The following is a 25034-nucleotide window of genomic DNA, read 5'->3' as shown; positions in this document are numbered from 1 at the left end:
TCTCGGTATGCCCGGCGTTCACTTTGATTCGCATGTCTTGTCTGGCAGCATTGTCAGAACAGTCCGCTCGTTTTCTTCCCCCCTGACTCCTGTCTCATTCATCGACTGAATGTCTCCGTTAACCTGGAACATCTCTTGTCGGTGGACAGGATGTCAAAGTACTTAGGTAGCACACATCTTGTAGACTGCAGCAATGGCAAATTATCCACTCTCACTCTATGACTGGCACATGTGTTTCAATGTTTATGATCTATCTTTGTCGGATTCTGGTGCCAACTGGTTTGTCCTTCCGCTGACGTAAAACTTAGGTGAAAGCTGCAACGTCCCGCGCGCCTCCCATGCGGGTAAAAGATCTAGTAGTAAAACTCAATATCTCCTCCGCCCGCAACTCCCATCGAATAATGTAATCGCCAAAGCCCATAACCTCCATGCTTGGGAAACCCCCCACCCCCCAAAAAATGCAGAACACCGAGATCTCTCGGCCTCCCAAAAAAAGTTCAAGCAGCTGCTGTCAAATGTCTCTCGCCAGTCGATTCCACTTCTCCTGGTTGTGGTATACTTCAGGCGCTCCCCATGAACTCGGCTTCGCCAAAACCACCTCTACCATTGATCTGCCGCGCCACCTGTCGATTGCGCCAAAGTCGCGTCTCCCCAAGGAGGGATGTTGACATCCCAGGCGCCTGGCATACTCTTGCTGCTGCTCGAGGTCTTGCTCATCTCGGTCGCCGTCGGGCCATAGTTGACTTCGCCACTTGTGGTCTCGGGGCCCCATCCGGCGCCGCCGCCAGCCGAAACCCACTGATCGGTCTTCTCCTTACTTCTCGAGCTCTTCTTTGAGGATTGGGAATTGTGAGGGCTGTTTTTGGCCGTTGGGCCGGCATTATTGTCTGTTGTCCAGGCCGAGTTGCTGGCAGTTCCCCACGCGTCGCCCTTGGATGCATTCTTTGAGCTCTTCTTACCTCCGTTGCTTTTATTGGACGAGTCACCGACGGGACTGTTGGTCGAAGGCCCAGCGTTGTTGTCCCAGCCGTCATTGGTTGAAGGCGGCGGCGGCGATGTCTTCTTCGACTTGTTCGAGGTATTCGACACCTTACGTTCCGATCCTGAGTAGCCAACATTGTTTCCCTGGCCATCCCAGTTCGCAGCAGGCTTGGCTTGACCACTGGCACTTCGGTTGCTCCCATTACCATTTTGGTTCTTGTTTGACTTCTTGGAGCCAGAATGGTTCGATCCAGTTCCCCAGTTGTTGCTGTAGTCGCCTCCAGAGTTGGCCCAGGCATCGGCCGACTGGTCGTTGGAGGCTCCCCATCCATCTTTGTTCATGGCTTCGGTGTTGTTGTTATTATTGTCGGTGTTGTCCCAAGTGGTACCATTCGTCGTTGTCCAGCCATCGCCACCAGAAGTTGTCTGGGCGTCGTTGCCCTGGGTGTTGCCGGATGTCCCCCAAGTATCATTGGCCTGGTCAGTGTTCGTGGTGTTCCACCCACTGTTGCTTCCGCTGGCCCCAGTCGCTCCCCAAGAATCATTGTTCGCATCACCAATCTTGGTCCAGCCTGAATTACTGCCCTTGTTGCTCCCCTTGTTGCTCCCCTGGCTCTTCGTGGGAGTGTTGCCCCAAGCAAGATCTGGATGCTGGCCACTGCCCAAGGGCTGCCAGTCTGTGCTCTTCTTCGATCCCCAGGAGTTTTTGCTTCCATTCTGCGATCCGTTCTTGTTCGGAGTAGACTTTTTGCTGAGGTCGCTAGCAAAAGCAGCCCATGGGGTATTCGGATTCACTGTCAAATTGATGTTGATAGGGGAAGCAGGAGCCACGTTGTTAGGGCTCGCTACCTTTGCCAGAGGCGAAGGGGCCTTGCTTTGTTGAGGACCGACATTGGTATCCCATCCTTGTTCCTTATTCTTGGCACCTGTCGATGCCGTGTCTGCTGGAATGGCTCCCGACATAACAGGCTTTGGAGATCCCTTTGGAGAGAGAACTTTAGGAGACATAGGACCCCACCACGACGGCATCTGCATCCCCATCTGCATCGGGTCGACTGGCGCCATGACTGGCGGTCCTCCAGGCATACACGTGACTGGCATAGAGCCCCAGGGAGAGTGGCCCTTGAAGTGGGCATCTCCGGGGTTTGCAGGATTGGCGAAGCCGTGGAAATAGGGGTTCTGCAGGGGATGGGGAACACCCATCGGCAAAGGAGCGTTTTTCGGGTCGCGAGCAGGATATAGCAAGCCGTAGGGGTTACCGTAGGCTGGGCCATGATAGACTCGGACGACACCGTGCTGAGGGTCGTGGAAAGCATTGGGTCGAGGATCTTCGACGCCCTCAATGGTATGCTCAACTTGGACGACCTCCGCGCGGATGGGCATAATGAGATTGGGACGGCGTAGGTGAGGAGACAGCGCAGCCTCGGGCATTACTTTCTGAGGCTTGTCGAGCTTCTTGGTCTCATTCGCCTTCGCTCCTCCATGCTTGTTCCGAACTTTCTTGTCCGTAGGGCCGACGTTGTTGGGTTCGGTGTCGGCTGGGGCAGCGCTCTCCTTGGTCTTGGCCGATTTTTTGACACCGTCCTTGGTCTTTTCTTGCGTCTTCTTCTTCTTGGGGGGTGCCGGCATCTCCTCCTCACTCTCGTCTGTCTCACTTTCGGACGAAGAATCTGCTACCTTCTTCTTCTTCTTCTTGGCGGCCTTGTCGCTTCTCTTCTTCTTCGACTTGGCCTCCGATTCAGACTCAGATGTGTCGTCTGCCTTATCCGACTTCTTCTTGTCTGCTTGCTTCGTGGTTAGTTGGATCTTTATCGTATGAGAGGCCGGTACTCTCGTAAACACAGTGAATCTCGAAATTACCTTTGGACTCGGCTTCTGACTCTGCAGCCTTCAGTGCAGACTTCGCTGAGGCCTTCTCAAAACGGACCTTCTTGGACCCGGAGCCTGAAGAGTCCTTGCTGCGATTGGCGCGCGGGTATGTGATCTTGACAGTGTCCTCCTCGGATTCATCGTCAGTGGAAATCTCGACGCAGATCCGCTGTCTGCTGCTAGACTTCTTCCGCCTGCGCCGCTCAATAGAGTTGCAGTATTCCTCGACGCTGACGCCAAGTGCCCACTCGCATAGGGTAGAGCTGCGGGCGCTGCGCGTCATGTTGGAGGTTGACTACCGAGATGCTGTCAGTGGGAGGTTCTGTACTGTGAATGCAGTTCGGTCGTCGACGAAGGCTGCGAAAGACTTCCTCCTCGATTACTTCCAGCAGTAACTCCAGTAGAGAGCTTTAAAGAAGAGAAAGTACGGAGTTTGTTTGGCATTTCTGCACTGATGGACTAACTGGAGGCGAAAGGGCGTGGAGGCCAAGACGGTAGGTGAAGCCAAGTCAAAGTAATTACCTCGCTCAGGTTGGGAAGGAACCGCCGGATTTTCGTACCTGCCTAAGGTAAAATAGCCGGTATCAATGGCCACTGGACTTGAGGAAGGCTCAACCGTTTACAGGAGCACATCCAACAGTGAGCAACAAACAAAAAGCTCCAATTTTTGTTTAACATCATAATCTCAATTTCATAGATGTTTGATTTCCTGGCGCACTCGGTCATACCTCATTGGCTATCTGACAGCTGCAGTAGCCGGTTCAGTGGTATCGCTTTACTTTTTCACGCATACAGAACTGTTCAGGCAAATATGATGTCTCGAAAACTTTCTTATGAGGTTTGCAATCTACCTAGGTTCGGAATGAGGCACCTAGCCACTTTCGAGCCATCGCGAAATGGCCCCAGGGATAGACTTATTGGCCTACATCCAAACCACGTATCGAAAGCTGCCTCCAATTCTGATTTCAACTGCAACGTTGGCGGCGTGGGCAAGAGCATTCTCTGGCCTGTCGACATAGAAAATCATTGACTTCATCCTCCTCTCCTATTCATCCCATTCATCCCAGTCTGATATCCACATCATCCTCGGGCGAATGACCTAAACACCTCCTCAAAGCAGAAAGATGACCTGTGCTAAAGAGCGTTCTGATATCTTGTCAGTGGTCAGAAATGTGCCATGGATTGCGTAGCTTACCTGTCGACCTGAGGACCAATGACGAGTTAGAGGGGTCTGAATGGCAAAGTGCCGGAAAGTAAGAATCATCTACTATGATCAGCAATGGGTATCTCCTCAATCCTTTGGAAGACTCACGAGAACATCTTCTCCGTTTCACCGTTCCCCCCGATATCTTCCAATTCATCTCGCTCTCGAGTTGATTTCGCTTGGACCGTCAGCAACTCATCTCTTTTCCCTTCCAATTGAGGTGACATACCGTTGATGAAGAAGCACCTCAGTTGGGCAAACGAACGGCGTAGAAGTAGCCCTCGCTGGTTACATACCAACGGCAATCGCCAAGGTTGTCAATAGTGAAACGATTGCGCTGGGTCCAGTTACCGTCAACCTCTCGAACGGGATAGTAGCGGGATGGGTCATCATCCGCAGGCTTGAAGTCCTGGGGCTCGAAGAGGCCATTGGAATAGGCAAACTGGGCCTGCTCCATGGCGACCTCTCCGGCAGTCTTGCCATATCCAGTGACATCCGGAGGAAGATTGCTATTACCTGGGAAGACGGGCATTCCACCTCCGCCCATGTTAGGAGGCATGTTCATTCCCATGTGGGCACCCTGGAACATGGGAGGGCCGCTGAATCCGGCGGGAGGAGCCTGAAGCATCATCGGAGGCTGCATGCCCATGCCGGGGTGCATAGCAGGCTGCTGAGCCATGATGATGGGAGGCTGAGGGGGGGCCTGACCAATGTAGGTGACGTTGTGGGCAGGGGGCGGCTGCTACAATCTCAAGTCAGCAAATTGTTTCTCGTAACTTTGGGTGAGCTCAGTGAGATGAAAACGAGATGGTGAAGTGAAGCAAAGAAATCCAGGTGCCCGATGAATCACATAAGCCGCTCGGCCAAGGAAGTGCTGGGGACTTGCATAATAATGAACAAGAACAAGAGGCGCGCCAAGCAGAACTGGAGCAGGCTTTGGGGCAACGAAAGAGGCCACTGGCAAAACCTGAGCATGAGGGAGACCGACATGATAGACAGGAGGCATTCCATTGTCGAAGCGAGGCACGTAAACGTGCTGCATGGGGCCGTAGGTGGTATCGGGAACCGGCGGCTGGAAGTGAAGACCACCAGCGGGCGGAGCGACGTTCTGGTAGTCGGCCATGTTGACGTAGGGAGGCGCGGAAAGTCCGTATGGGTTGAATTTGCCGAAAGGCGCGAATGAGTTGGTCTCGGTGATGTAGGCAGGGTGCGAGGTGGAGGGTATGAAAGGGTTGAAGTGTGGGTGAGCAGCCTGACCGAAAGGTGCGGGAGGGAAGTGATGGCCGAGATTGACTGAGGCAGAGGGATTGGTTGAGGTGTGGACGAAAACACCGCTGTCTGCACCCGCGTCGCTTTCGTGGGTGTTGAAGGCAGGTGCGGTCGAGTTGTCGGTTCCCTGGGTAACGGGGAAGGAGACACCTGGGTTGCTGCCGTCCTCCTTGAAGCGCACCTGCCGCGGGCCGGTGGTGTTGGCAGCCGACTTGCTCTTGGGAGACTTCATGGCGGATTTGCTGGACTCGATTAAATATTAAAGTCGACGCCGAATCTTGGTTTCTTGAGTATCGAAGTCGTGTTTGTTTCGATTGGTTTTTCGAAGTCGGAAATCCAGGGGTAGAGACCAAATGCCAGGGGACAAAGCTCCTTTGTGGGTGAAGAGCTTTGATGAGCTGGCACTGCTCACTTCATCACAGAATTGATGGAAGATGAAGTTGATGAAAGGATGTGAAGAAGAAGAGATCTGAAGAGTGGTCCAAGGCAAGAACTCATTCTGATCTCTTCACTCAGCCGCACGAAGATCCACTGCGGCTTGAGATATCACTGCGGCTAAAAGCTTTTGATATACCAATGGCCCGCTCCGATGAGGTCTTGGTTGGCTCTTTGTCCCTGAGGCCGAGGGAGGAGAAAAGGGGGCAGGTCATTGCAAGATCTCCGGTGTCTTCACTGGGAAAATGGAGCCAAACAATGGCCAATGTTGGGATGCCAAGAAAGGGGGTAGAAAGCGAAGAGTATCTAGGAGACAGTTTACTTACAACATCGACAGCGTATCTCTGGCCATCCCATCCGAAGCGATAGACAATTGGCGGATCCTCGTTATCGTAGTGTGCCTTCGAGAAAGGCCAACATCCACACATTTTGGCGATACCTGGAAGACAGCTGGGAGACGAAATGCAGAAACGAATAAGATTGTAGTGGTGTTGGTCGACCGTTCAGGTCCGAGTACGGTGATGTAGGAGTAAAAGGTGAAGCCAGTCGGGAGTGGGGTCTGAAGCAACGTTTGATATTGGCAGGACCGCTCTGGAGTCCATTTCTAGGTACGTGAACTACCAATGACGCATGGGATGGTGATTTCTGTTCATCACTCTGGGCCTTGATATGCCTTAATACAGGAACAAGCCTGTATCGTCTCTGAAATAGACACCAGGTCACAGAAGATGCAACGCGGCACAACTTCAGGATTATTAGGTTATTAACGCGAGCATCATTACAATGGTAAAACAACCGGAACGCAGATGCCCAATTGGCCAAGGCGTGCGAACATTCAATTCCGAAGCACGATCAATACTCGTGCCAACACGTAGCTAAGCTACCATGGATGAGAAAAAAAGAACAATGCGCGGAGTCTATCAGAGAAAATCCTCCCAATCGTCGTCCCCGAGATCTCCGTCAAAGGAAGCTTCCAAGAGTCTGTCAATGTCATAGACTCCTGCCAGAACAGGGTGGCTGTATGGAGCGTATACTGTTGCAGGCAAACGCTGGCCTACCAGCTGCAAAATTCCGGGTAGTTGCTTGATCAAGTTGCGCTGCCACAGCTACTGAGTCGTTAATGCTTAATTGACAACCCAGAACGCGATCTGTCAGACTTACCTTCACCATGGCAACAGTGTTTCCTTCTGATTTTCCTAGTTTCTTCACCGCATCAAAAGTACCTTTGCTGCAAAGGTCCTGCGAGGCCTTCCAGTTCGCTGCAATGTCAACATTTTGCTAGGCGTCGACCGTCACGTAAGCCCACTCATCATCCATTGCGTCGAGATTGTTGAACCAAGTCTGGTATGTCCTGGCGATGGCGATTTTCGGAGGAGCGGGCTCGGATTCGATAAAGTCGTCAATTCTCTCGAGATAGGTTTGCTTGATGTTCTCCACGCTACCGCTCTTTTTGTTCGTGACCTTGTAGTGATACTCGGACATTGTTTTGATAAAATCTTTGAAGTCGGTCCACACTGGCCAAGACGACTTCTGGAGGATCGACTCGCCATTACCGTCGAGGTAAATCAAGACCACGTCAAAAGACTGGTTGGCGATTAGAGGGGAAGTACTCAATCGGAACATTTTCGCCCGGGAAACCTCTTGGATCTAAGGGATGGAAGTCAGCGGGTTTATTTACACCAAGGTCAGCAGACATGTTTGACTTTTTTCTTCAAAGAGAGATGCGATGTCCGCTTGTCGTTCCCAAGGCCATCGAGCTCGCTTACTGGACTTGGACCTTCGGCACCATCATCGCTGCGAGCTTGATCGTCGATCTCGTCAATCTCCCGAGACAGACATTCGTGCAAGGCCATCAGCCCATCATGCGACAACGACCGTATCGTCCGTTTGAGTTCGTGGTCTCGGGTGCTGAGGAATTCGGAGAGATAGCTTGTTTCTCTAGGTAGTGGCGACGAGGTATCGTAGGAGAGAAAGTGTTGTCCACCGACATCGTTGTAGACGTGAACTCCTATTGATACTGGGTCGCATGTATAGTGGTTGAGATACTTCGATCTAGCTCGTATGTTGTCCAGCTCGAGATCGATCAAGCTTGTCGCGAGTTGCCGAATCGCTGTGGAGATATCCATCTTCCACAATCGTCGCCGTAACTGGAAGTGAAGAACGATTCCACGTTGAGCCTGCTACGAGAGTTTCAGTGAAGTGAACCAAATAGAAATGGTATGTTGTCTGCTGCTACTCCATGCCAATGTTGTTCTCCACTACGTTATTGGGCTTGCGAGGAAAGGCAATCGGTAGCCTGGATAGAGCCTGCGGTAGTCAGATGCTGCTCAGGACGTCCCTTCCATTGCCATTAAGCCGGCAGGCCAATCCAAAATGGCAACATCCATCTGGGATACTTGAACGTAGAGGAAACGTGTGATGTTGTTCTTTTTTGACAGGTACCGAACGCCCACTTCCACCCAGTGATGCGGTCTTCTAATGCTCCTTCCTAAATACTGTACACGGGTCCACATGAGGAGAGATCGTCCGTCACAATGCCCAAGACTCCTCTGAGGCGCTCTAAATTTCCTACTCAAACAACAGATAGAAGAAGCTCGCAATGGCGAGCATCATCGTCCACAGATCCAATGTGATCCATGGGCATAATGAATAATCATTATTGGCGGGGTTCAACGGGGACAATTCGTCAGGTTATGTCGTAAATTACAAGGTGGCATGCTCGGAAGTAATAGGCTCGGGGGCAGAGAAGAAAGTACTGCGAACAACCTGCGGAAGTGATTAGATATGCAAGGTCAATAAACTTCTGAAGACGGCAACTTACAGCCCAGGCACCGGCCACGGAGGCCACAACACCACCAGAAATCAACATGGGCCGCACACCCCTTGTGCTCTTGAAAACCATTCCACTAAACAAGCCAGCCAAGATCGTGTTGGCTGAGTCGTGCTTTCCTCTGAAGTAGCCGATACCCGCGCTGAAGAAGTTGTAGGTAATAGCAACGACACCGGCGGAGTTACCCAGGAAGGGGCCGCGGCGGGTGACGGCGTTAAGCACCGAGTTGAGTCGTAGCTTCGGCGGCTGGTTGGCAGATCTCCTCAGACCCTCTTGCAGTCCCCAGGCTCCTCCTATCGACAAGGCTGCCAAGTATGTGACTCCAGTTCCGTAGCAAAGGTCATCCGTAAAGCCTCGGGAGGGGAGGGCAGACTGGCCAGGGACATCCGCCAGAGCCGCATCTTCGAGGGAAAGATATTCGAGTGTGTCCTTGTTCAGTCCAGATAGGGGGTGTAGTTGCGCGGGGTCGGCAAAGGATGAGCTCTGAAGAAAAGACTCGACGCCAGATCCTGCTGAAGGGTCGAACTGTGCTGGGGTGTTCTGGAAAGTGGTTGTGGGTTCGGGGGCCGGTGAAGACTGAGAAGCACCGGCGTCCTTCTGAGAGGACTTGCGACCAGAAAGAGTATCCCAAAGCGACGACATGGCGAAGGTTGTGGACGTGGCGGATGGATGAAGCCGGGGATCGGAGTTGGACAGTGGACAGGAGATGTGGGCTTGCAGGCCGATGATGGAAGCTGTCGAAAAAATTTGGGCAGACCAATCGCGACTTGGCCCGTGCGTTCGAAATGCAGTAGAAAGTGACGGATGCAGTTGCATTGGCACTTTCAGACGGACCCCACTTATCCGGCCATCTTTCGGAAAGCTCAAGTTGAGATTCTCCGGCTTACCTCATCGTAGCAGTTCCTTTAAGCTCTTGCAATGAGTCAGCAGTCAAGGAAGCCCAAGAACTAGAGCTAGCACGTTATCTTACATAATCCTACAATCTTCTTCAATCCCCCCCCGAGCTGGAGCACCTAGGGAGGATTGTGCTGGCATGGAAAGGCTCCACTCAATACCAGGCAACGACCTGGGCAGCCGCCCGAGACAGTGTTTCCAGAATTAGACGGGCAAATAACGACGTGTCATCCCAGTTGCTGCTAGGACAGGTAGTATCTGCAGTTTCTTGTGGCTCAGCCCCTTGGGTAGCACCGTTGGTCGCTTCTTTCCGAACCAAACCTTGGTAAACTACATCTGTATAGCAGAGTCTGATTTGATCCTTTCGTAAGCAAGACTCTGCAGGATCAGTCTCAGATCCAACTCACTGCCGCTCGATTTCTTGCCTGCTATGAGGCCTAAATTTGAGCCATGCTGTGGGCTTCAAGACGAGCCGAAGGACTTCCTGTGGTACGGTGATGGGACAGTAGCACCGGGCAGAAGCTGGCAAAACAGCCTGCCTGATATGCAAGTTGCCGACGAGGAGCCGTTGTGACTCGTCAGGCGGCGCAAACATGCAGGAAGTTCATATATGTGTCACTTGGAAACGGGAACAGAAGAGTTAGTGCCGTGCTGCGCCGTCTTGGGGTCGATTGAAGTAATTAAGATGGAGGTTGGTTGTTGATTGCCTGCTCCTTCGGGTAACACAGTTGCTCAAGGGCTGTCCTCGTCTTTGACTGAGCACACTATATAAGTGACCTGTTTATTGCCTTCCCTTTTGCCATGCTTCTTCGTTGCTGCAATTTTTCTCTGCTCCTCACATTAATATCAGATTTGGGAATCGAAAAGATCTTCATTTGCATAGAAGCACGACACTTACACTGTATGAAGCAGAGCCTTAAGCCCCGAAGATGCTTAACCTCATCAGCATGGGCGTTTGGGCCCTTCAGGTTTGTGACAAGACAGTCGCCCCAATCAGTCAACTCTGCAAAGTTAGATGATCTAACACTGCGCTTTCCATAGGGCATCATGGCTATCGTCGTCCTCGGCCTCTCCGTCGACCTCGTCAAGGGGCAGAAGATTGGCGACGCTCCTACAACTACGAAGTACAGCACGTTTACTGGCGGCTTTGGATTAGCCGTTGCTGTGCTAGGCTTAGTATCAGTCTTCATAGACGCCATTCCGGCTCTCGTAGTGATGGCCGCGGATGCCCTGAGTGGAGTCTTACTCCTCGGTGGTGGTATTGTAAGTCGATCGATGATCATACCATGTACTTGCTATTAACAAGATGGCAGGCTTTCGCCATTGGGCTGCGCGGTGTTGCGTGTAAAAATGACGATATGGGAGACATTGGCAACGACATCATTAACGGTGGGGGATACAAGGAAGATGGAAAGTGGTATCTTCCAAAGGACTCAACCAAAGAGTTCTTATTGGAGAGGTGCAAGAAGGCAACCGCAGATCAGGCTATGCAATTTGTGACGTTTGGATTTGCCCTGACGACTATTGTTCTAGTGTTCCTGGTATGGAAGAACGGTCGTGGAGGCCGAGGTACTAACTACGTTTGACCGCTTGAAGGCGTAGTCATAGGTAGATAGAGCTGCCAAAGCTACCATCGAGCCGGAACCCGCTCGCTCCCATGTCAAATGTTTGAGGTAGTCGTGTTGGACCTTCTCTTCAATGACTTGGATGATGAGAAATCAAAGACAATATTGAAGCAGTTTAACGCCGCCTCAGGTCCGATGGCAGCTATTTGCACACGACAGTGATGTGAACGTGGCCGTGATATCGACTTGTGAATCAATCTGCACGTCAAGCACCCCTTTCACTGAGGTAGGAGGATGGTTTTGCATATGCCTGAACTGAAGAATCAGATAACGCGTAGTGTAAGGTATCCTGGTACATTGAACATTTTTGCGCAACGTCGGCAGGTGGAAATATTGCGGCTCCCTGGAGCCGTGATGCTCTTCTACGCGCATAGTCTATGTCGACTGAAAAACGGAAATGTCCGTTTCGCGCTGGAAGGTTCCTTTTAATAATTCAGAGTCATTACGAAAGGATGTTGAGACCACCCCACAGTCAAATACCAGGAAGAGTCGTCATACTCGGCTGATAAGGAAAGGTGTTCACATGGGATTTACTTTAGGAGGCCGGGAACGGAAGAAAGTCCAAGGAGATCAGGACAACCCTCAGCAAGCCGCATAGCGGAGCCGCCATTCAGACCAAAAACATATGTCGATGTAATTTGATCCGGATTGTAGTAAAGAAGAAAAGAGAGGACAAGTAGATTGGCATCGCGAGAAGAGATTTTTATGGTTGGTGAGGTGTGGGGCCAGTCGCAGTCCTGCCCGCGCTAGCCCTGTCGCAGTTTCTGTTTCTCCGGCTCACGCTGGTCTGTGCTTCACATGCAGCTGGAGCTCCACTTGCCGCCAGAGGCCTTGTCTAGTACCGCTACCATGACGACACAGCACATCTTGCACGAATGGAGGTAGTTGTACACCTCAAACCGACGCTGTGATTGATGATGGCAGGCAGGAGCTGTCGAGTGAGCTTCCAAGGAACACGCCCAAGTGTGTGTGCTATGATGACGCGCGCCGCACCAGCATCTTTTGACCCCCGAGGTCGACATCACTCACCTCGGGTTCAGGGTGGCTGATTGTCCTGTAACATCACAACAATCAGCATCAATCATCCAGCCATTTCACCAAGATAAACATGGCGCCGGTGCCCTTGGAACCGGAAGTGAAGTGTGTTTGGTCCATCGGATTGAAAGCCAACAGTCTAACATGATATTCAGGTACCTGCCTTTGAGCTTGGTGGCTGGCCACGCGCTTGCAGTGGCAATTCTCGGCACCACTGTCGCTCGAAGCCTGTACAGGTCATATCACCACTTGCCGCCATCTCAGGGAACAAGAGCAAGACATGTTCGCCGTTCAGCTCTTGCGCCGTTATTTGCAGGTTTGGCACTCGTTAGCTTGTCTCTTGCAAGTTACTGGGCCTCAAGCTATGCAAAACTCTCATATCGCGTTTGGGCAGACCAGCGTGGGCTTGAAGCTCCAGTTCGGTTTGTTTCATCTTCTGCAATTTCTTTGTCCGCCTTACTCATGGAACCTTAGCTTCTATGGCGATCATGGAGTCGTACCAAACGAAAACGCGACCCAAGTTTTCATTGGCCGCTGGCTAAGTGACACTCCAATCCACTTGGACGCTCTCGAGATCATTGCCGAGAAAGCTCGTCGGTTCTGGTGGGGCCAGCAGATCGAGCTCGCAACGATGTCATGGAGCTTGCTGCTGGCCGTCGAAGGCAGACGAAGGAGAATCCCCTCTGTCTGGGCCTACCTCGGACTAGCACACCTTGTCAGCCTTTCATTCGCCCAGAACCTCTTCTATCTCGCATTGCTTCTTACTCCGGCTCCGACTACTACAGCAGACGACAGCCATCCTACCTCTACACTAGGACGCATGCGCAAGAGACTCTTACCTGTGAAGCCTGTCAACTGGACGCCACACCCGGCCTTGCTCTTGGCATCATTCTGCTTTGCTTACGTTCTGATATACTGGGCTCCATCGACAACAGGCACGGCGACATTTGCCCGCATCGCAATCTTTGGGCGACTTCTGACGTTTGGTCCTATTGTCATCCCCGCCGTCGTTCCAGCTAGTTGGGGCACAGTGTACTCTGATCCTCACGGAGCATATGGCATATTCACTGAACTCTTTCGCTTTGTATCCACAGCGAGTTTCGCCTTCCACGTCAAAGGCACCGCGCTTGCTTTGCTTTACAATGCGCCAAATGCCCACTATCATCGTCATAGCCGGTTCCTACCTTTCGACATAGAGAAACGCTCGACGTGGGAGCGTACAACAACGGCGCTTGGAAAAGTCTTGGGATCGGCATCCGATCATCCTGTTGTAGCTGCTGTGGCATGGGACGTTTTGCTCAGCGGAGTCAGCCAAGGGTTATGGGCGGCTACACGTGTGTTGGATGTGAATGACATTCTAGCCGCCTCTACTCCGTTCGCTCCGAACGATTCATCGAAGGCAAAGCCACAACCCAGACTACTGGGAGGAAGTGACAAAACAAAGCCGGAGTCGGAATCGTCCAGCCACACCAACACAGTTTCTACGCGACGCAGGGGTAATCAACATGCAGAAAAGAGCAAGCCCGCAGAAATGACAATTTCAGAGACGCCTGTGTCTAGAAGCACCCGCCGAGGCCATACCCTGAAGCGTACGGCAAACCCCGAGGAGGCACCAGAAGATGCATACGAGCCGAGCCCTGCGGAAAGCCGCGCTGCTGTCGAAGGCGATGAACTCCCCGATGGCGATGTGGACTGGGAATCTGCAGCGTTGGCTTGGGGCCTCACAGCCTTGGGAGGCCTTGGATCTAGCAGCGCTGGTGTTTTTGGGGCCGAGTGCACATCTCGATGAGCCCTGGTTGGATCAGCAGTGGCACTGGAATTGCCGCTCTTTCTAGGTAGCACATACTCGAGGTTCTTTGTCTGAGCTTGCACCTACATCTGCACGTCTAGATTGGCTCGACTATGTACTAGGCAGATTTGACGACGGCCAGGATGGGGTTTGGCAGCCGTCCGGCGATTGTCACTGTGGTGGCAGCGGCGCTCCGGAATTGGCTAGGTCTTTGAGATAGATTTCACCAATCGATGTCCTTTCAACGCACACGCTCGGGCAATTATTCGATCCCTGAGCCCGAGAATCGCTGCTTACGATTCTATTGAGTTTAAGGTACCTGGCACTAAGTGAGACATGGCGGGAATCCAGACCTACAGCGCTAACCGGCCTGGCCGGTACCATCAAGGACGGTTCGATTTTTCTCAAAGAACACATTTTGGGACGGCCAGACTGCAGAACAATGAGTTTAGAGATCGGGTCGAGACCGTCTGGATCAGAGGAGAGCAGGAAACATCGGAACCCAGTGGCATTACTATCGGCCACAAGCGAGGGAGCTTGACCAAGAGCAATGGCCAGGCCACCAGACCAGGTGTTTTTGGAATGACGTCGCCCCGCATTTGAAGAAGACCCCCGCATACAGCCGGAGGCGGACGCTGCGCCATCCAAGAAGCCTCCCACTTTGAGCACGCAAGGTAGCATCGGCCTGGAGAGTCGATCTCCGGCCCGTATGGTGTGAGTGGTACCTTACCCAGCGCGTTGTTAGTCCATTGGGAAGCTGCCCTGCATATGGCTCACGGGTTGTGAAAGCAGCGGCTAATGAGCAAAGCCCAACGATGCAGGGTCCTGGAAAGGTCCTTTGAGCGACACGGATCCCACCGTCTTGGGTCTGCTCAACGGTGCTATTCTTTGGGATCGCCACATCCGTTCCCCTCCCATGTTGCCAAGTCTTCTGGCTTTTGTCACACCTGGTTAAATACCATTCGGCTCCCCTGCCATCATTCGCCTCTTTTAATTCCCTCAGACAAGCCAACAGCCTACAACACCAATACAGAGATACCACACCTCTTCAATATCAGTCTTCACCTATCCGAACACCTCAGATACCCAGCCAAGCAGTCCTAAGAGTATCAGCCACCGATCTCATCTTCTGCTCTCCCATCAAACCACTCCTCAACAGCTCTATATTTCATCAACACTTTCGCAATGGCCATCCGCGATCACTTCCGCCGCCGCAAGTCCATCTCCGAGCCTAGCCAAGGAGAGCGTACCAGCTCAGACCCAAAGTCCCCGGCTCTCCGCCTCGCAAAGACATTCGGATGGCGCTTAGCAAAGGAGGAGAAGCCAAAGAAGAAGACCGCCATCAAGGAGAGGGAGGCCGACCCGCGCGAGAGGCCCTTCAACGAGACCAACCTCAGACACCAGGAGATTCTCAACGGCTTCACCATGACGTTCGGGAAGGGCCAGCGCCAGATGAGTCGCGATGCGCGGTCAAGTTACTACAGCATCAACGTCAGCCCTGGCACATCACGCCACAACAGTGTGGACGTGGACGATAGCCCGCTTCGGGTGAACCCTCTGCCTCGCGAGAGCCAGTTCCGGTCCGTTCCCGAGGAGGATGAGAGGCCTTGAGGTTCTCGGCCCGAGAGCTTTCAGCTGCTCTCGTCTGACATTCTGCCTTCCCATCTTTGGGATCGAGAGACAACCGATTTCGGCGTCTCAAAGCGTTCTTTTCCGGCATCGCCTTGGAGTTTTGGATTGAGAATTTCCGGGAAAAAGGTCACAAAGGCCATTGTGTTTGAGCCAAAGTTTTTGAATTTTATTACCATAATGCGGAGCTTGGATTGGGAATGGTATTTTGCTTACTGTGTGAATATGGCAACACTGCTCACTGGGATATAACAAGATGTCACTGAGGCAGGAACTACCCTGACCTCGAGTTCGACGATACACATGAGAAATTCTACTCCATTGATCACACATCGTTCCAAGTGGCAATTCACTTCGCCTGTGACCTCTTTCTTGCATGGAGGAAGAGACAAAGAATATGAGGTTTCGAGAGCTGTACTAAGTAGAATAAAGGTTGGCATGTTACCCCACTACGAGTTGACAAAGGATTGCTCAATCTAGGCCATTCTCGGGGTCGCCTTGCTTGCCAATCATATTACGGTTGCTTTTATTGCCAATCGACTGAATCTTCATGAGATGTTGCCACTCAGACAAGCTTCCTTGGATAGCAAAGAGTAAGAACATCGATCCAGGTCTTGACCGCTGTGGTAAATGTTGCTGTGGTCCTACCTTTGCTGTTGTTTTGAAAGTATTTGTAGTTGAGCTTCTTAAAGTTCTGTCACCAGTGAGGCAATCCCTGATGATTTTAGCCTTTTGTTTGTTCTCAGAGTAACACACACGATGTGTTGACTTGCCGAGCAAAAGCTGGTGGCTTGGGAACAGAATCGTTATCCAGATACGGTCCTCTTATGCGAAATCACAAGGGCAGGCACCTCATTTAAGGTGAACTTATCCAACTTTAGTAAGCACATTGGGGATGCGATTCCCCTGGACTATTAGCCTGTAACCCATCCTGCCGTTGCAATAGATGTCATACATAGGTAGGTAAACATACACTCACTGTGGCCGAAGCTAGTCCTCCTGATGAAGCACTTATGATATCAGGTACCAAACAGCCTTGATACTCTGTCACTAAGCCCTTTCTTGTTGAGCAGCACATCCTCTTATATACGTTCTGCCCATCCCAATGAACTTACGTTGTACACATAGTGATTTCCTTGGCCCCTGGTCGACCTGTTGCCCTTCCTCAAAGTGGAACTTCAAGAAACCTTTAATAGCGTAGTCATCTTGAGCCTCACTCGAAATAGATCAACACATAATAGCTAGTCTACTACTAGGCACCTCACTTTGTGTTGACAAAATGAAGCAGAAGGTTTTACACAGCCGAGCTGCTTTAATCCATCTGCACGTTACTGATAGATCCCATCAATCCCGTCGTACCTGCCTTGTCGAACAAGCGACCCCATCGTACCTGCTGAATAGTCGATCCCATCGTGCCTGCCAAAAACAAGCATCATATCCCATCTCAGCTCAATGACCACATCTCCCTCACTCAGGGCCTTTCTCACCTTGCTTTTTACACCTCAATCACAAAAAAGCAGGATTGGCTTCTCCCTCCCGTCTTCTTCCACGACAAGGAAGAACAACAGCTTCAACTTACAACGCCCACCTACCTTCTACACCCCCGATCAAGTGCCTTCATTCCCACCTGCGCATGCGCATCTCACCTCACATTCACATCACATCTATTACCCCGGGACATCTGAGGAATTCTTTGCTCCTTTATGCCTAGTCCTGAACGTTTAGCGCTACACTCACCTTACTCCCTCCGGCCCAACCACTTGCGTTCGTACCTACCAAACCTGTAGGCGAATTTTACCTCACGCTCACATTTATATATCATTACCTTTGGGCCCTTTGGGCCCTTTGGGAAATCCATTACTTCTTCATACTTGAACAACAGCTGAGCGCACACGATACGTCAACCTCCACTTCCTACGCTTTCCTCTCAACGGCCCCGTTCGTGCCTTCCTCCGTCTCCTCTCAACAGCCTTGTTCATACTTTCAACACACACATCTCACTCATGGGCTTGTACTAAATCCACTACACCCGGCACCTTTGAGAAATCCTTCCCCTCTCCACACCTCACCGGTACCTGAATGCACAGGCTAGACCTCTTGACAGCCTCGTTCGCACCTCCCTCAGCCCTCCTCTAAACAGCCTCGTTCGTCCCTTCCGCATACGCACCTCCCCTCACTGGGCTTATATTATACCGACTGCGCCCGGGATCTTTAAGTAATCTCTCCCCTCTTCATACCTCACCAACTTAGGTATCGACAGAGCCCTCTTCTACCTTAGTTTCTCACCCTACCGGGGCTCGCATCACATTATATATTCTACAACCGGAACCTTTGAGAAATCCTTCTCTTCTTCATATCTCACGGACGTGGGCATCGACTGTGCCCCCTCCTACCTTACATCACACCTCACTGGGGTCGCATCACATCACATCTTCTACGCCGTGACCTTGGAGATATTTATTCCTTCTTCACACCCACCCTACACACTTGAGTGTCAAGACAAGATTGCCCCCTTCCTCAGTGCATCGCGTACGACAAAGAGGTAAGTTTTCAGAATGAGAGTGGACGATCATTTTCTCTTAGCTTTTGATTTTCTACCGTTCTTGACTGCACTCGCCGTATAGGAATCCTGATATCCCAGCATAATTTATCTCGATCGTTACCCTATGACCCTTTGCTCTCTTGCTAACACTAAAGTCGTACAGGTCGGCTTTGACAGAAACCACGAGTTGTGCGTCGTCTTCACGCAGGAGCGATCGTTTACAAAGCCATTATCAACGGCTAAACAAGCTTACGAGGGCTGCAAAGCGCGCTTTATCGGCCCCGGGCTATATCTCCATTTGAGACGTATATCTGCACTCTTCCGATCAAGGGCACCTCGGAATCGAATATCGACCTTTGTGCCTTTTTTTTCTCCCGCTTGCATATAGCGCAGATCTGAGTCACTTCCAATCGGCTATTCGTCATAACTTCAACGCAATTCATACAAAAGCTAGACCACTTCAATTCGGAAGCAACGGCAGTCGGTATCCCTTTCAAACCCAAGACTGCTCCTTTCCGGCAATACATCTCCAGTGTCTCTACGCCTGGTTACTGCACCGAGCATACATCATCAAAGCGTTCGACAAAGGGCACATTGATTGTCAAATATCGTACACAAGCAAAGGAAGAGAATCAAGCGAATTGACAAGATGGCCTTGGGTATGGACTCGTGGTTCGTCTTGAAGTGTCGGAACATCCACAAGCGCTTCGAGCTGTGCCACAACACTCAGGTGATGCTGCAAGCCCTGGAAGACACCAAGACAGCCACCATTGATATGGCTGAGCTTGGCCGGATGCTTCGTCTGAGCCCCAAGAGACGTCAGGCCATGATCGACACTATCCGAAAGTGCACAGAGAGAATGACAAAGCAGAACAGAAACAAGCAAGACGAGACAAGAGAATGCGCCTTGCTCATTCACATGTGCACCGAAGTCTTGGAGATTGCCAGTAAGTACTTCAATACCCCGACAACCTTTATGCTCTATACGGGATTGTTCTCTGGAATGTCAGCGTGGAAAGGTCAAGGTTGAAGCTGACTCCTGTGGTGTAGACCGCCCTTCTCCCACGGTCTTTCCGTTCATGAAGTTGCCTCGTGAGATCCGAGCACGAGTGCTTCACATGGTTGTTGAAACCAGCCAAAAGGCCTGCAGAATGCCTGCCCTTAAGCGCATCCAAGACAAGTATCGCTGCAACTGTGCCAACCCCGAGGCAAGGTTGTGGACTCGCATGGCCAAGCAGCAATTCAACATATACAAGACTCTGGGAGCAGCCCTGAGAGACGAGTTCTTTCAGGTTTACTACAGCGAACAGACTCAGTACTTTGCCTGTGGCTGCGAGCTTCTTGGCCAGCTGGAGGCCAACAGCAACCTGTTCGACCACTTGCGCAAGGTTGAGATTCACTGGTGCGGTCCTAAATCCGACTTGGCCTTCCTCAAGCTGGCTAAATGCCCCAACCTCAAGGAGGTGACGATCAAGATCTCCAAGGCAACGACTGCCATCTTCAACAAACGTGAGGAGATGATGAGTGATCACTTCCTCTTGAACTACAAGATCAAGCGTATCACGGACAGCCTTGGCGCCGACGAACTCCTTGCCATCCGAGGCATCTCAGATGTTGACGTTCAGCATATTCAGGCTGCGCAGAAGCTTCAGCTGACCGAGTTCGATCGCCAGGGTCTGTTGTCGGCTCTGGAAGCGACTGTCAAGCAGCCGAAGCAGACGAACACTACCCGCCCTACTGGTACCTGGGGAATGTATCTTCACTGAGGACTGTGGATTGGTCTCGTGTGTATCAGGGTTTTGCGGGATGGGAGTACGAAGTCTAGACTCAAGCGAAGCAACCGGCCATTAGGCTGGCAGCTTTCTTGAGACTAAACGAGAACGAAAGGGATCAGATGTTTTGCTTTTGAATTTGCTTTTACAAAAGTTTTCCTTCTTGCCTCTTAGGTAGAGAGGTAGTAGATACGCACACAAAATGGAAACGATCTCTGCATGAAAAGGAGGGTACTAGACGAGGAGATATGACAACAGATAAATTACGCAAGCCTTCACATGGAATCAGAAGGTTACGTACTCAAAGAGCATTGCCTGGGGTTCAATCTTGTCTCATACTACCGCGCGCGAGGCGTGGTGTATCCGGCTCAAGATCAGAAGACGAGAAGGCTGAACTGATCGAGCTATGGCAAAAGACGGCATCAAGTTTGCATGTGTGTGATGCGTTCCGTAGCTGAGGAAGCTTCCTTGCCCTGACCTACCTCTGTTTCTGCAGCAGCCCAATATGCTCCGAATGAGGTATGAATATCATGGAGTGACTGGCAGTGCTCGAGTAGCGATCTTCTTCAAGCATCAAGAGCTGCGCCGCCGTTTGCGACGGGATCTTTTGGTAGAGTGCAAACGACGTCTGACGGGAAGATGGGCGAATGGAGAGAAGAAAAATTTCGAGCCGTGAGAAAAATAGGCGGTGCGCCTTCTTGGCCGTCAGCGTGGCTGCACTGGCCAGTACAAGTGGGTCACACTGTGTTTCCCGGTCCACAAGACTCCAACGGGACTAGCATGTTGGCGATGGATTGATGCAGACCATTGGCGGCAATAGCGGGATTATGAGCGTCCCACACGGTGCCAATGACGAGGGCAGAATGACGGTGCTCGGGTTCGTGCTTCTCTCCCCCACAATGTCGCGTGTTGGCTTGCCAAAAGGGGGTGCGTCGTCGACATCCAGCAGGGATCACGGAAGGGGGGGGCCTGGCCTGTTATCTCGCGGCTGCCCTTCCATCCCATCTTAGCAGTCACCAACAACTCGCTTGCTGACGGTGATTCCCACCAAGTGTGACCCCCCATCCATCTTTTATCGATTTCCCCAGGGTCTACGTACGGATACCTAATGTGCCAATGCAGTGCTCTGCCGCTCTTCGTAAGTGCGCGCAAGTGTGACTGCCTTCCCCTTTCCGCGGATTCCCTCCACTCCCTTCCTCCAGGCTGACAGGTCACAGGCTGAGGAATGAGATCCCAAGACCATGGACGGGTCTCTTTCCGTAGCGGCACCTTGGCAGCGCCAGCCCTGTCATCCGTCCAGTTCTTGGCCTCGACCGTTGCTGGCATTATAAGGGAAATGGCAGCCGCGCTCGCATGCGCGTCTGACGGGGTCGACAATCAACCCGATTCCTTTCTTGGATCCTTCGCCGCTTGACTGTTTCTCTCCGAAGCTCCCCTTCTTCATCCACTCGTGTCTCTATTCTCTCGTGGTGCCATCTCGGACTTGTGACATCGCGAGTCTTCTTCTGTTACGTTCTGCAACACGTCCCCGAACGGCCCGGAGAGCATTCCCACTAGGCGGAAGAGAATGCGGTTTCCCGCCAGCTGCAACCGCCACCACCAGTCAGAGCATTGAGATCGCGCGCCGTACCTTATCGAGTGGTTCCTTTTTATCCCTCCTAGCCCCCAATGATTCGCATCTTTCAGAGGCTAGCTGCCTCTGCCGGGAGCTCGCCCTTCTTTCTCCGGACCGTAGCACGGGTTTCTCTCTTGATACTGCTTCTCTCAGTCGTCTACCAGTATTTCGTATTCGGTACGATTTAAGCAGTCCCATTCTCCAACCGCCCCACCAATTTAGGGTCCTGGACAAGCTTAAGCTTGAGTCAAGAAGCTGACACGAGATGCAGGTCAACATGATCCCTACAAGTGCAACGCTTTGCTCTCCAACGGCACCTGGCGCTCGCGGCCCGGCTCAAACTTGCCGAGAGACGTTTTTTCGAGATGGGAACCCGCCAATTGCAGGATGCGCGAGATGTCCCGCGAGGATGTCTCAGGCTGCTTCTCCGGTCGTCACCTGGTTATCATTGGAGACTCGACCATGCGCCAGCTCTACTTCGCTGCCATGACACGACTTGACCATCATGTTGCCGAGAAAGCCATTCTTGACTTCGCCGTGTCAGAAGACAAACATCAAAACCTAACAAAGGATGTTGAAGGCGTCAAACTTGAGTTTATTTGGGACCCTTGGCTCAACTCCACCAGTCTCCATAGCCAATTGGCTCGATTCAGGGACCGCCCCAGATCCGCCGATTACGAGAAACTCGTTCGACAAGAGGGAAGAGATTCACCAGCGCTCATCGTCCTCGGTACCCCAGGTCTGTGGGCGGCCCGTCAGGGCGGTGACCGGTACTTGGAGCTCTTCAGAGAAGGCATCAACGTCCTCATGCCGTACCTGCGCAAGAGCATCGACGAATTGATGGTGTACCCCCAGAGCAACTCACAGTCAGCCTTTGAAGAGCTCTCGAACCATGTCCTTATGGCACCCGTGCCTGTCCCAGCCTACGATATGCTTACCACGTCCCGCGCGCGAGCCATCACTCCCAAGAGGATTGACGCCATGAACTGGAACTTGGAGCACCTGGAGCTGAACGAGCACTCGCACATCGCATGGGCCTACAATGGCATGACCGAGGGACACGACGACGCTATGCTTGAGGATGGTATCCACTCGGTCGACATTGTAGCAGAGAGAAAACTAGATGTCGTCCTCAATGCCCACTGCAACGCCGGTCTGATTAGACGAGAATACGCCAACCAGGTCACTTGCTGTGTGCCGTATCCCCCTCTCCGTCGGATTCAGCTTCTGCTGCTTGGTCTCAATGTGTTGACAATGCCAATCCTGTTCTTGAGTCGGCAGCAGGATGCTTTCCCGTCTGCCCGAACGTCCCGCTTCATGGATACTCTTTTGGCGTTGGCTACCATGCTGATCGTTGCGGTATACTGCCTTATGGCCGACCGGACTCACATCTTCGCGAAGCAGGACAAGTACTTCGACATACCCGACTTTATATCACCGTTGGTTGGCCTAGCTATTTTCGCAGCGCTGTCAATTCGTTTCAAAGCACCCGTCTTGTCGTCGGCGAAAGGGCTGACTACGACGTCCTTTCTGTCCCGGGAGCAAACAGACGAATGGCGAGGCTTGATGCTGGTATTCGTCCTACTGTACAAGTACCACACGGCATCCGAGTCCTTGGCGATGTATAAGGTACACAAGTTCCTCATGGCGACCTTCATCTTCTTGTTCAGCTACGGTCACACGATGTACTTCCTCCGCACCGAAGACTTTTCGCTGCGCAGGGTCGCGTATGTGTTAGGTCGGCTGAACCTGCTAACCTGCCTCATCGCCTTCATGGTATCAAGCGAATGGATCATCTACACTGCACCGCTGTTGACGTTTTGGTTTGCTGTCGTCTACACAACATTGGCTTGTTTTAAGAAGTCCAACAGCAACCCTGTTGCATTCTTCGTAAAGGTTGTTGTATTTGCTGCAGGGACTTCGTACTTGGTACAAAGCACCCGTACACCTGAGCGTTTTCTTTTAATGCTCAAACGGACTTGTGGAATTTACTGGGACGTAAATATCCTGCGCGCCCACTTTGCCATGGACCGCTTCATCCCTTACTTTGGCATATTTACGGCGGCTGCTACGCACCGAGTCTCAGTCCTCAGGCGTCGTCAGCATGGCATCAACGGCCAGGCTTCCTTCGAAAAGATCAACAACGCACTTGACCGTGGGTTGTTGGAAATCACGTATCCAGAACAAGACGCAATTCCGGTGAAGCCGATAATGACCCTTTTCGCCGTTGCGTATCTCATCGTTTTCGTCATTCTTGCGTTCATCGCCGAGGTATACCACAACAACCAGTCTTACGACACCTACCACCCGTATACGAGCCCCTGGTTCGTGCTGTCGGCCATCATTACGAGGAACTCTTTCCGGAAGTTGCGAGATCTTCAAATACCGCCTGCGGCAGCTCTTGGAAGGATGTCGCTTGAAGCCTACATTCTGCACCATCACATATGGCTTGCGAGTGACGGAGCTGGAGTTTTGAGGATTGGAAGCGGAGGCCGCCTACCGAGGGCAGCTGAAGTAACCATCATTGCTACTGTCTTTCTTTGGGCCTGTAACAGATGCCAGAGTGCTACTGGCCGTATTGTTCAAGGTTTGACAGGAGTAGAGGAGAGAGAGCAGGCCGAAGAAGTCTCGTTGGGTCGCACCCTGCCGGTTAAGGACGGTAAGACAAGTCCTGTCCCATGGCGGTCGGCAGCAGCAATGGAGAAGGCGACAGAAAGAGGAAGGACGAAAGGCTCTTTTGTGTCAAACAGTGCCTTGCGGCTGAAGTTTGTGGGCTTCCTGGCTTTGCTGTGGCTTGGTAATATGACTTATGGCGTATGATGGGCATTGTACGACAATTCCGGGTTGGAACCGAACATTCCCTCGACCCGGAATGACGCAAGGCAAAATTTCAGTATTAATGATTACACGAGGCGACGCCACAGAGTTGCAGATGATACACTTACTTGTTGTCCATCAGTGAGTCGCATTGAAGTAGTATGCTGTACTAAACAGGGACAGGGATGAGGGGCTTCAGCTGTGTGTTTCGAGTCTGCTCCATCTACCCACACAAACATCAAACTCCAATGTGGTCTTTGGAAAACAAGCTTCGGCTCCCCATTAGCCAAGCTGTCATCGGTTCAGGCGGAAAGCATTTATGCTTTGGTCTAGGACTTGGCATCTGCGTCGGCTCGAGCCTAACTCAAAAAACCACCTAATTCTCCGATTCGGGTTGGTGTTGCCGGATGACATTTCCAGAGCCGCAGATGCGTCTGGAAATTGTCCAACGCGCTCCCAACAGCCTTTACAATCTTGAGGTCTTCTGATTGGCGGCTTCCTTCCTGCCTGGATGCGATCTTTACTTGGCGGATGATCATGGCGAGGGCAATCCTACGGAGATTTACAGATAGCCACCGGCATCACTCGCGACGAGTTGCCAAACTCTACGCATTGACGTGACACCATCCCCTGCTGACTCGTAAATGGAAAGAGAAAACACGGGAATGGACCACAACCCCTCCTCCCTTCTCGGCCTCTCCCCTGTCTCATGAGGCTCTTCTGTGATA

The 25034-nt window shown here is 51.9% G+C and overlaps 9 protein-coding genes across 9 annotated transcripts; 5 read left to right on the top strand and 4 right to left on the bottom strand.

Moving 5' to 3' along the window:
• Nucleotides 1-331: 331 nt before the first annotated feature.
• Nucleotides 332-3133, bottom strand: BDP81DRAFT_403686 (uncharacterized protein; the record flags this gene model as incomplete). Its single annotated transcript, XM_060588887.1, has 2 exons — nucleotides 332-2762; nucleotides 2842-3133. 2 exons carry the CDS (start codon nucleotides 3131-3133, stop codon nucleotides 601-603), a joined length of 2454 nt encoding a protein of 817 aa, XP_060448806.1. The 3' UTR covers nucleotides 332-600.
• Nucleotides 3134-4301: 1168 nt separating this feature from the next.
• On the bottom strand, nucleotides 4302-5555 carry BDP81DRAFT_446555 (uncharacterized protein; the record flags this gene model as incomplete). The annotated part of the gene is made up of 2 exons (XM_060592076.1): nucleotides 4302-4793; nucleotides 5043-5555. 2 exons carry the CDS (start codon nucleotides 5553-5555, stop codon nucleotides 4302-4304), a joined length of 1005 nt encoding a protein of 334 aa, XP_060448805.1.
• A 1481-nt stretch (nucleotides 5556-7036) lies between these two features.
• On the bottom strand, nucleotides 7037-7884 carry BDP81DRAFT_446554 (uncharacterized protein; the record flags this gene model as incomplete). Its single annotated transcript, XM_060592075.1, has 2 exons — nucleotides 7037-7405; nucleotides 7525-7884. 2 exons carry the CDS (start codon nucleotides 7882-7884, stop codon nucleotides 7037-7039), a joined length of 729 nt encoding a protein of 242 aa, XP_060448804.1.
• A 577-nt stretch (nucleotides 7885-8461) lies between these two features.
• On the bottom strand, nucleotides 8462-9230 carry BDP81DRAFT_390930 (Tim17/Tim22/Tim23/Pmp24 family-domain-containing protein; the record flags this gene model as incomplete). Its single annotated transcript, XM_060587479.1, has 2 exons — nucleotides 8462-8524; nucleotides 8580-9230. The coding sequence occupies 2 exons, from the start codon at nucleotides 9228-9230 to the stop codon at nucleotides 8462-8464; spliced, it is 714 nt and encodes a 237-aa protein (XP_060448803.1).
• A 1014-nt stretch (nucleotides 9231-10244) lies between these two features.
• On the top strand, nucleotides 10245-11151 carry BDP81DRAFT_159658 (marvel domain-containing protein). The gene is made up of 3 exons (XM_060582008.1): nucleotides 10245-10450; nucleotides 10524-10745; nucleotides 10796-11151. The coding sequence occupies exons 1-3, from the start codon at nucleotides 10412-10414 to the stop codon at nucleotides 11066-11068; spliced, it is 534 nt and encodes a 177-aa protein (XP_060448802.1). The 5' UTR covers nucleotides 10245-10411; the 3' UTR covers nucleotides 11069-11151.
• Nucleotides 11152-12506: 1355 nt separating this feature from the next.
• On the top strand, nucleotides 12507-13931 carry BDP81DRAFT_458388 (uncharacterized protein; the record flags this gene model as incomplete). Its single annotated transcript, XM_060593406.1, has 2 exons — nucleotides 12507-12564; nucleotides 12664-13931. 2 exons carry the CDS (start codon nucleotides 12507-12509, stop codon nucleotides 13929-13931), a joined length of 1326 nt encoding a protein of 441 aa, XP_060448801.1.
• Nucleotides 13932-14723: 792 nt separating this feature from the next.
• BDP81DRAFT_159605 (uncharacterized protein) lies at nucleotides 14724-15586 on the top strand. Its single transcript, XM_060582007.1, has one exon. The coding sequence runs from the start codon at nucleotides 15117-15119 to the stop codon at nucleotides 15540-15542; it is 426 nt and encodes a 141-aa protein (XP_060448800.1). The 5' UTR covers nucleotides 14724-15116; the 3' UTR covers nucleotides 15543-15586.
• A 3165-nt stretch (nucleotides 15587-18751) lies between these two features.
• Nucleotides 18752-19868, top strand: BDP81DRAFT_390926 (uncharacterized protein; the record flags this gene model as incomplete). Its single annotated transcript, XM_060587478.1, has 2 exons — nucleotides 18752-19049; nucleotides 19153-19868. The coding sequence occupies 2 exons, from the start codon at nucleotides 18752-18754 to the stop codon at nucleotides 19866-19868; spliced, it is 1014 nt and encodes a 337-aa protein (XP_060448799.1).
• A 1503-nt stretch (nucleotides 19869-21371) lies between these two features.
• Nucleotides 21372-24400, top strand: BDP81DRAFT_159575 (Cas1p-like protein). The gene is made up of 2 exons (XM_060582006.1): nucleotides 21372-21666; nucleotides 21761-24400. The coding sequence occupies exons 1-2, from the start codon at nucleotides 21543-21545 to the stop codon at nucleotides 24307-24309; spliced, it is 2673 nt and encodes an 890-aa protein (XP_060448798.1). The 5' UTR covers nucleotides 21372-21542; the 3' UTR covers nucleotides 24310-24400.
• Nucleotides 24401-25034: the final 634 nt, after the last annotated feature.

The sequence above is a fragment of the Colletotrichum phormii genome (genome assembly GCF_030913505.1).
Source record: "Colletotrichum phormii strain CBS 102054 chromosome Unknown BDP81scaffold_4, whole genome shotgun sequence".
NCBI classification, from domain to species: domain Eukaryota; kingdom Fungi; phylum Ascomycota; class Sordariomycetes; order Glomerellales; family Glomerellaceae; genus Colletotrichum; species Colletotrichum phormii.
Note: the sequence above shows the minus strand (reverse complement) of the source record. Positions and strands in the feature narration are given on the sequence as shown.

What these genes read in the sequence shown, in the direction of transcription:
- BDP81DRAFT_159658 (XM_060582008.1), top strand. Translation starts at nt 10,412, where the DNA reads ATGCTTAACCTCATCAGCATGGGCGTTTGGGCCCTTCAG. An exon ending in TGGGCGTTTGGGCCCTTCAG is followed by an intron (nt 10,451 to 10,523) that starts GTTTGTGACAAG and finishes CGCTTTCCATAG; the next exon opens with GGCATCATGGCTATCGTCGT. An exon ending in TACTCCTCGGTGGTGGTATT is followed by an intron (nt 10,746 to 10,795) that starts GTAAGTCGATCG and finishes ACAAGATGGCAG; the next exon opens with GCTTTCGCCATTGGGCTGCG.
- BDP81DRAFT_159605 (XM_060582007.1), top strand. Translation starts at nt 15,117, where the DNA reads ATGGCCATCCGCGATCACTTCCGCCGCCGCAAGTCCATCTCCGAGCCT.
- BDP81DRAFT_159575 (XM_060582006.1), top strand. Translation starts at nt 21,543, where the DNA reads ATGATTCGCATCTTTCAGAGGCTAGCTGCCTCTGCCGGGAGCTCGCCC. An exon ending in CTACCAGTATTTCGTATTCG is followed by an intron (nt 21,667 to 21,760) that starts GTACGATTTAAG and finishes CACGAGATGCAG; the next exon opens with GTCAACATGATCCCTACAAG.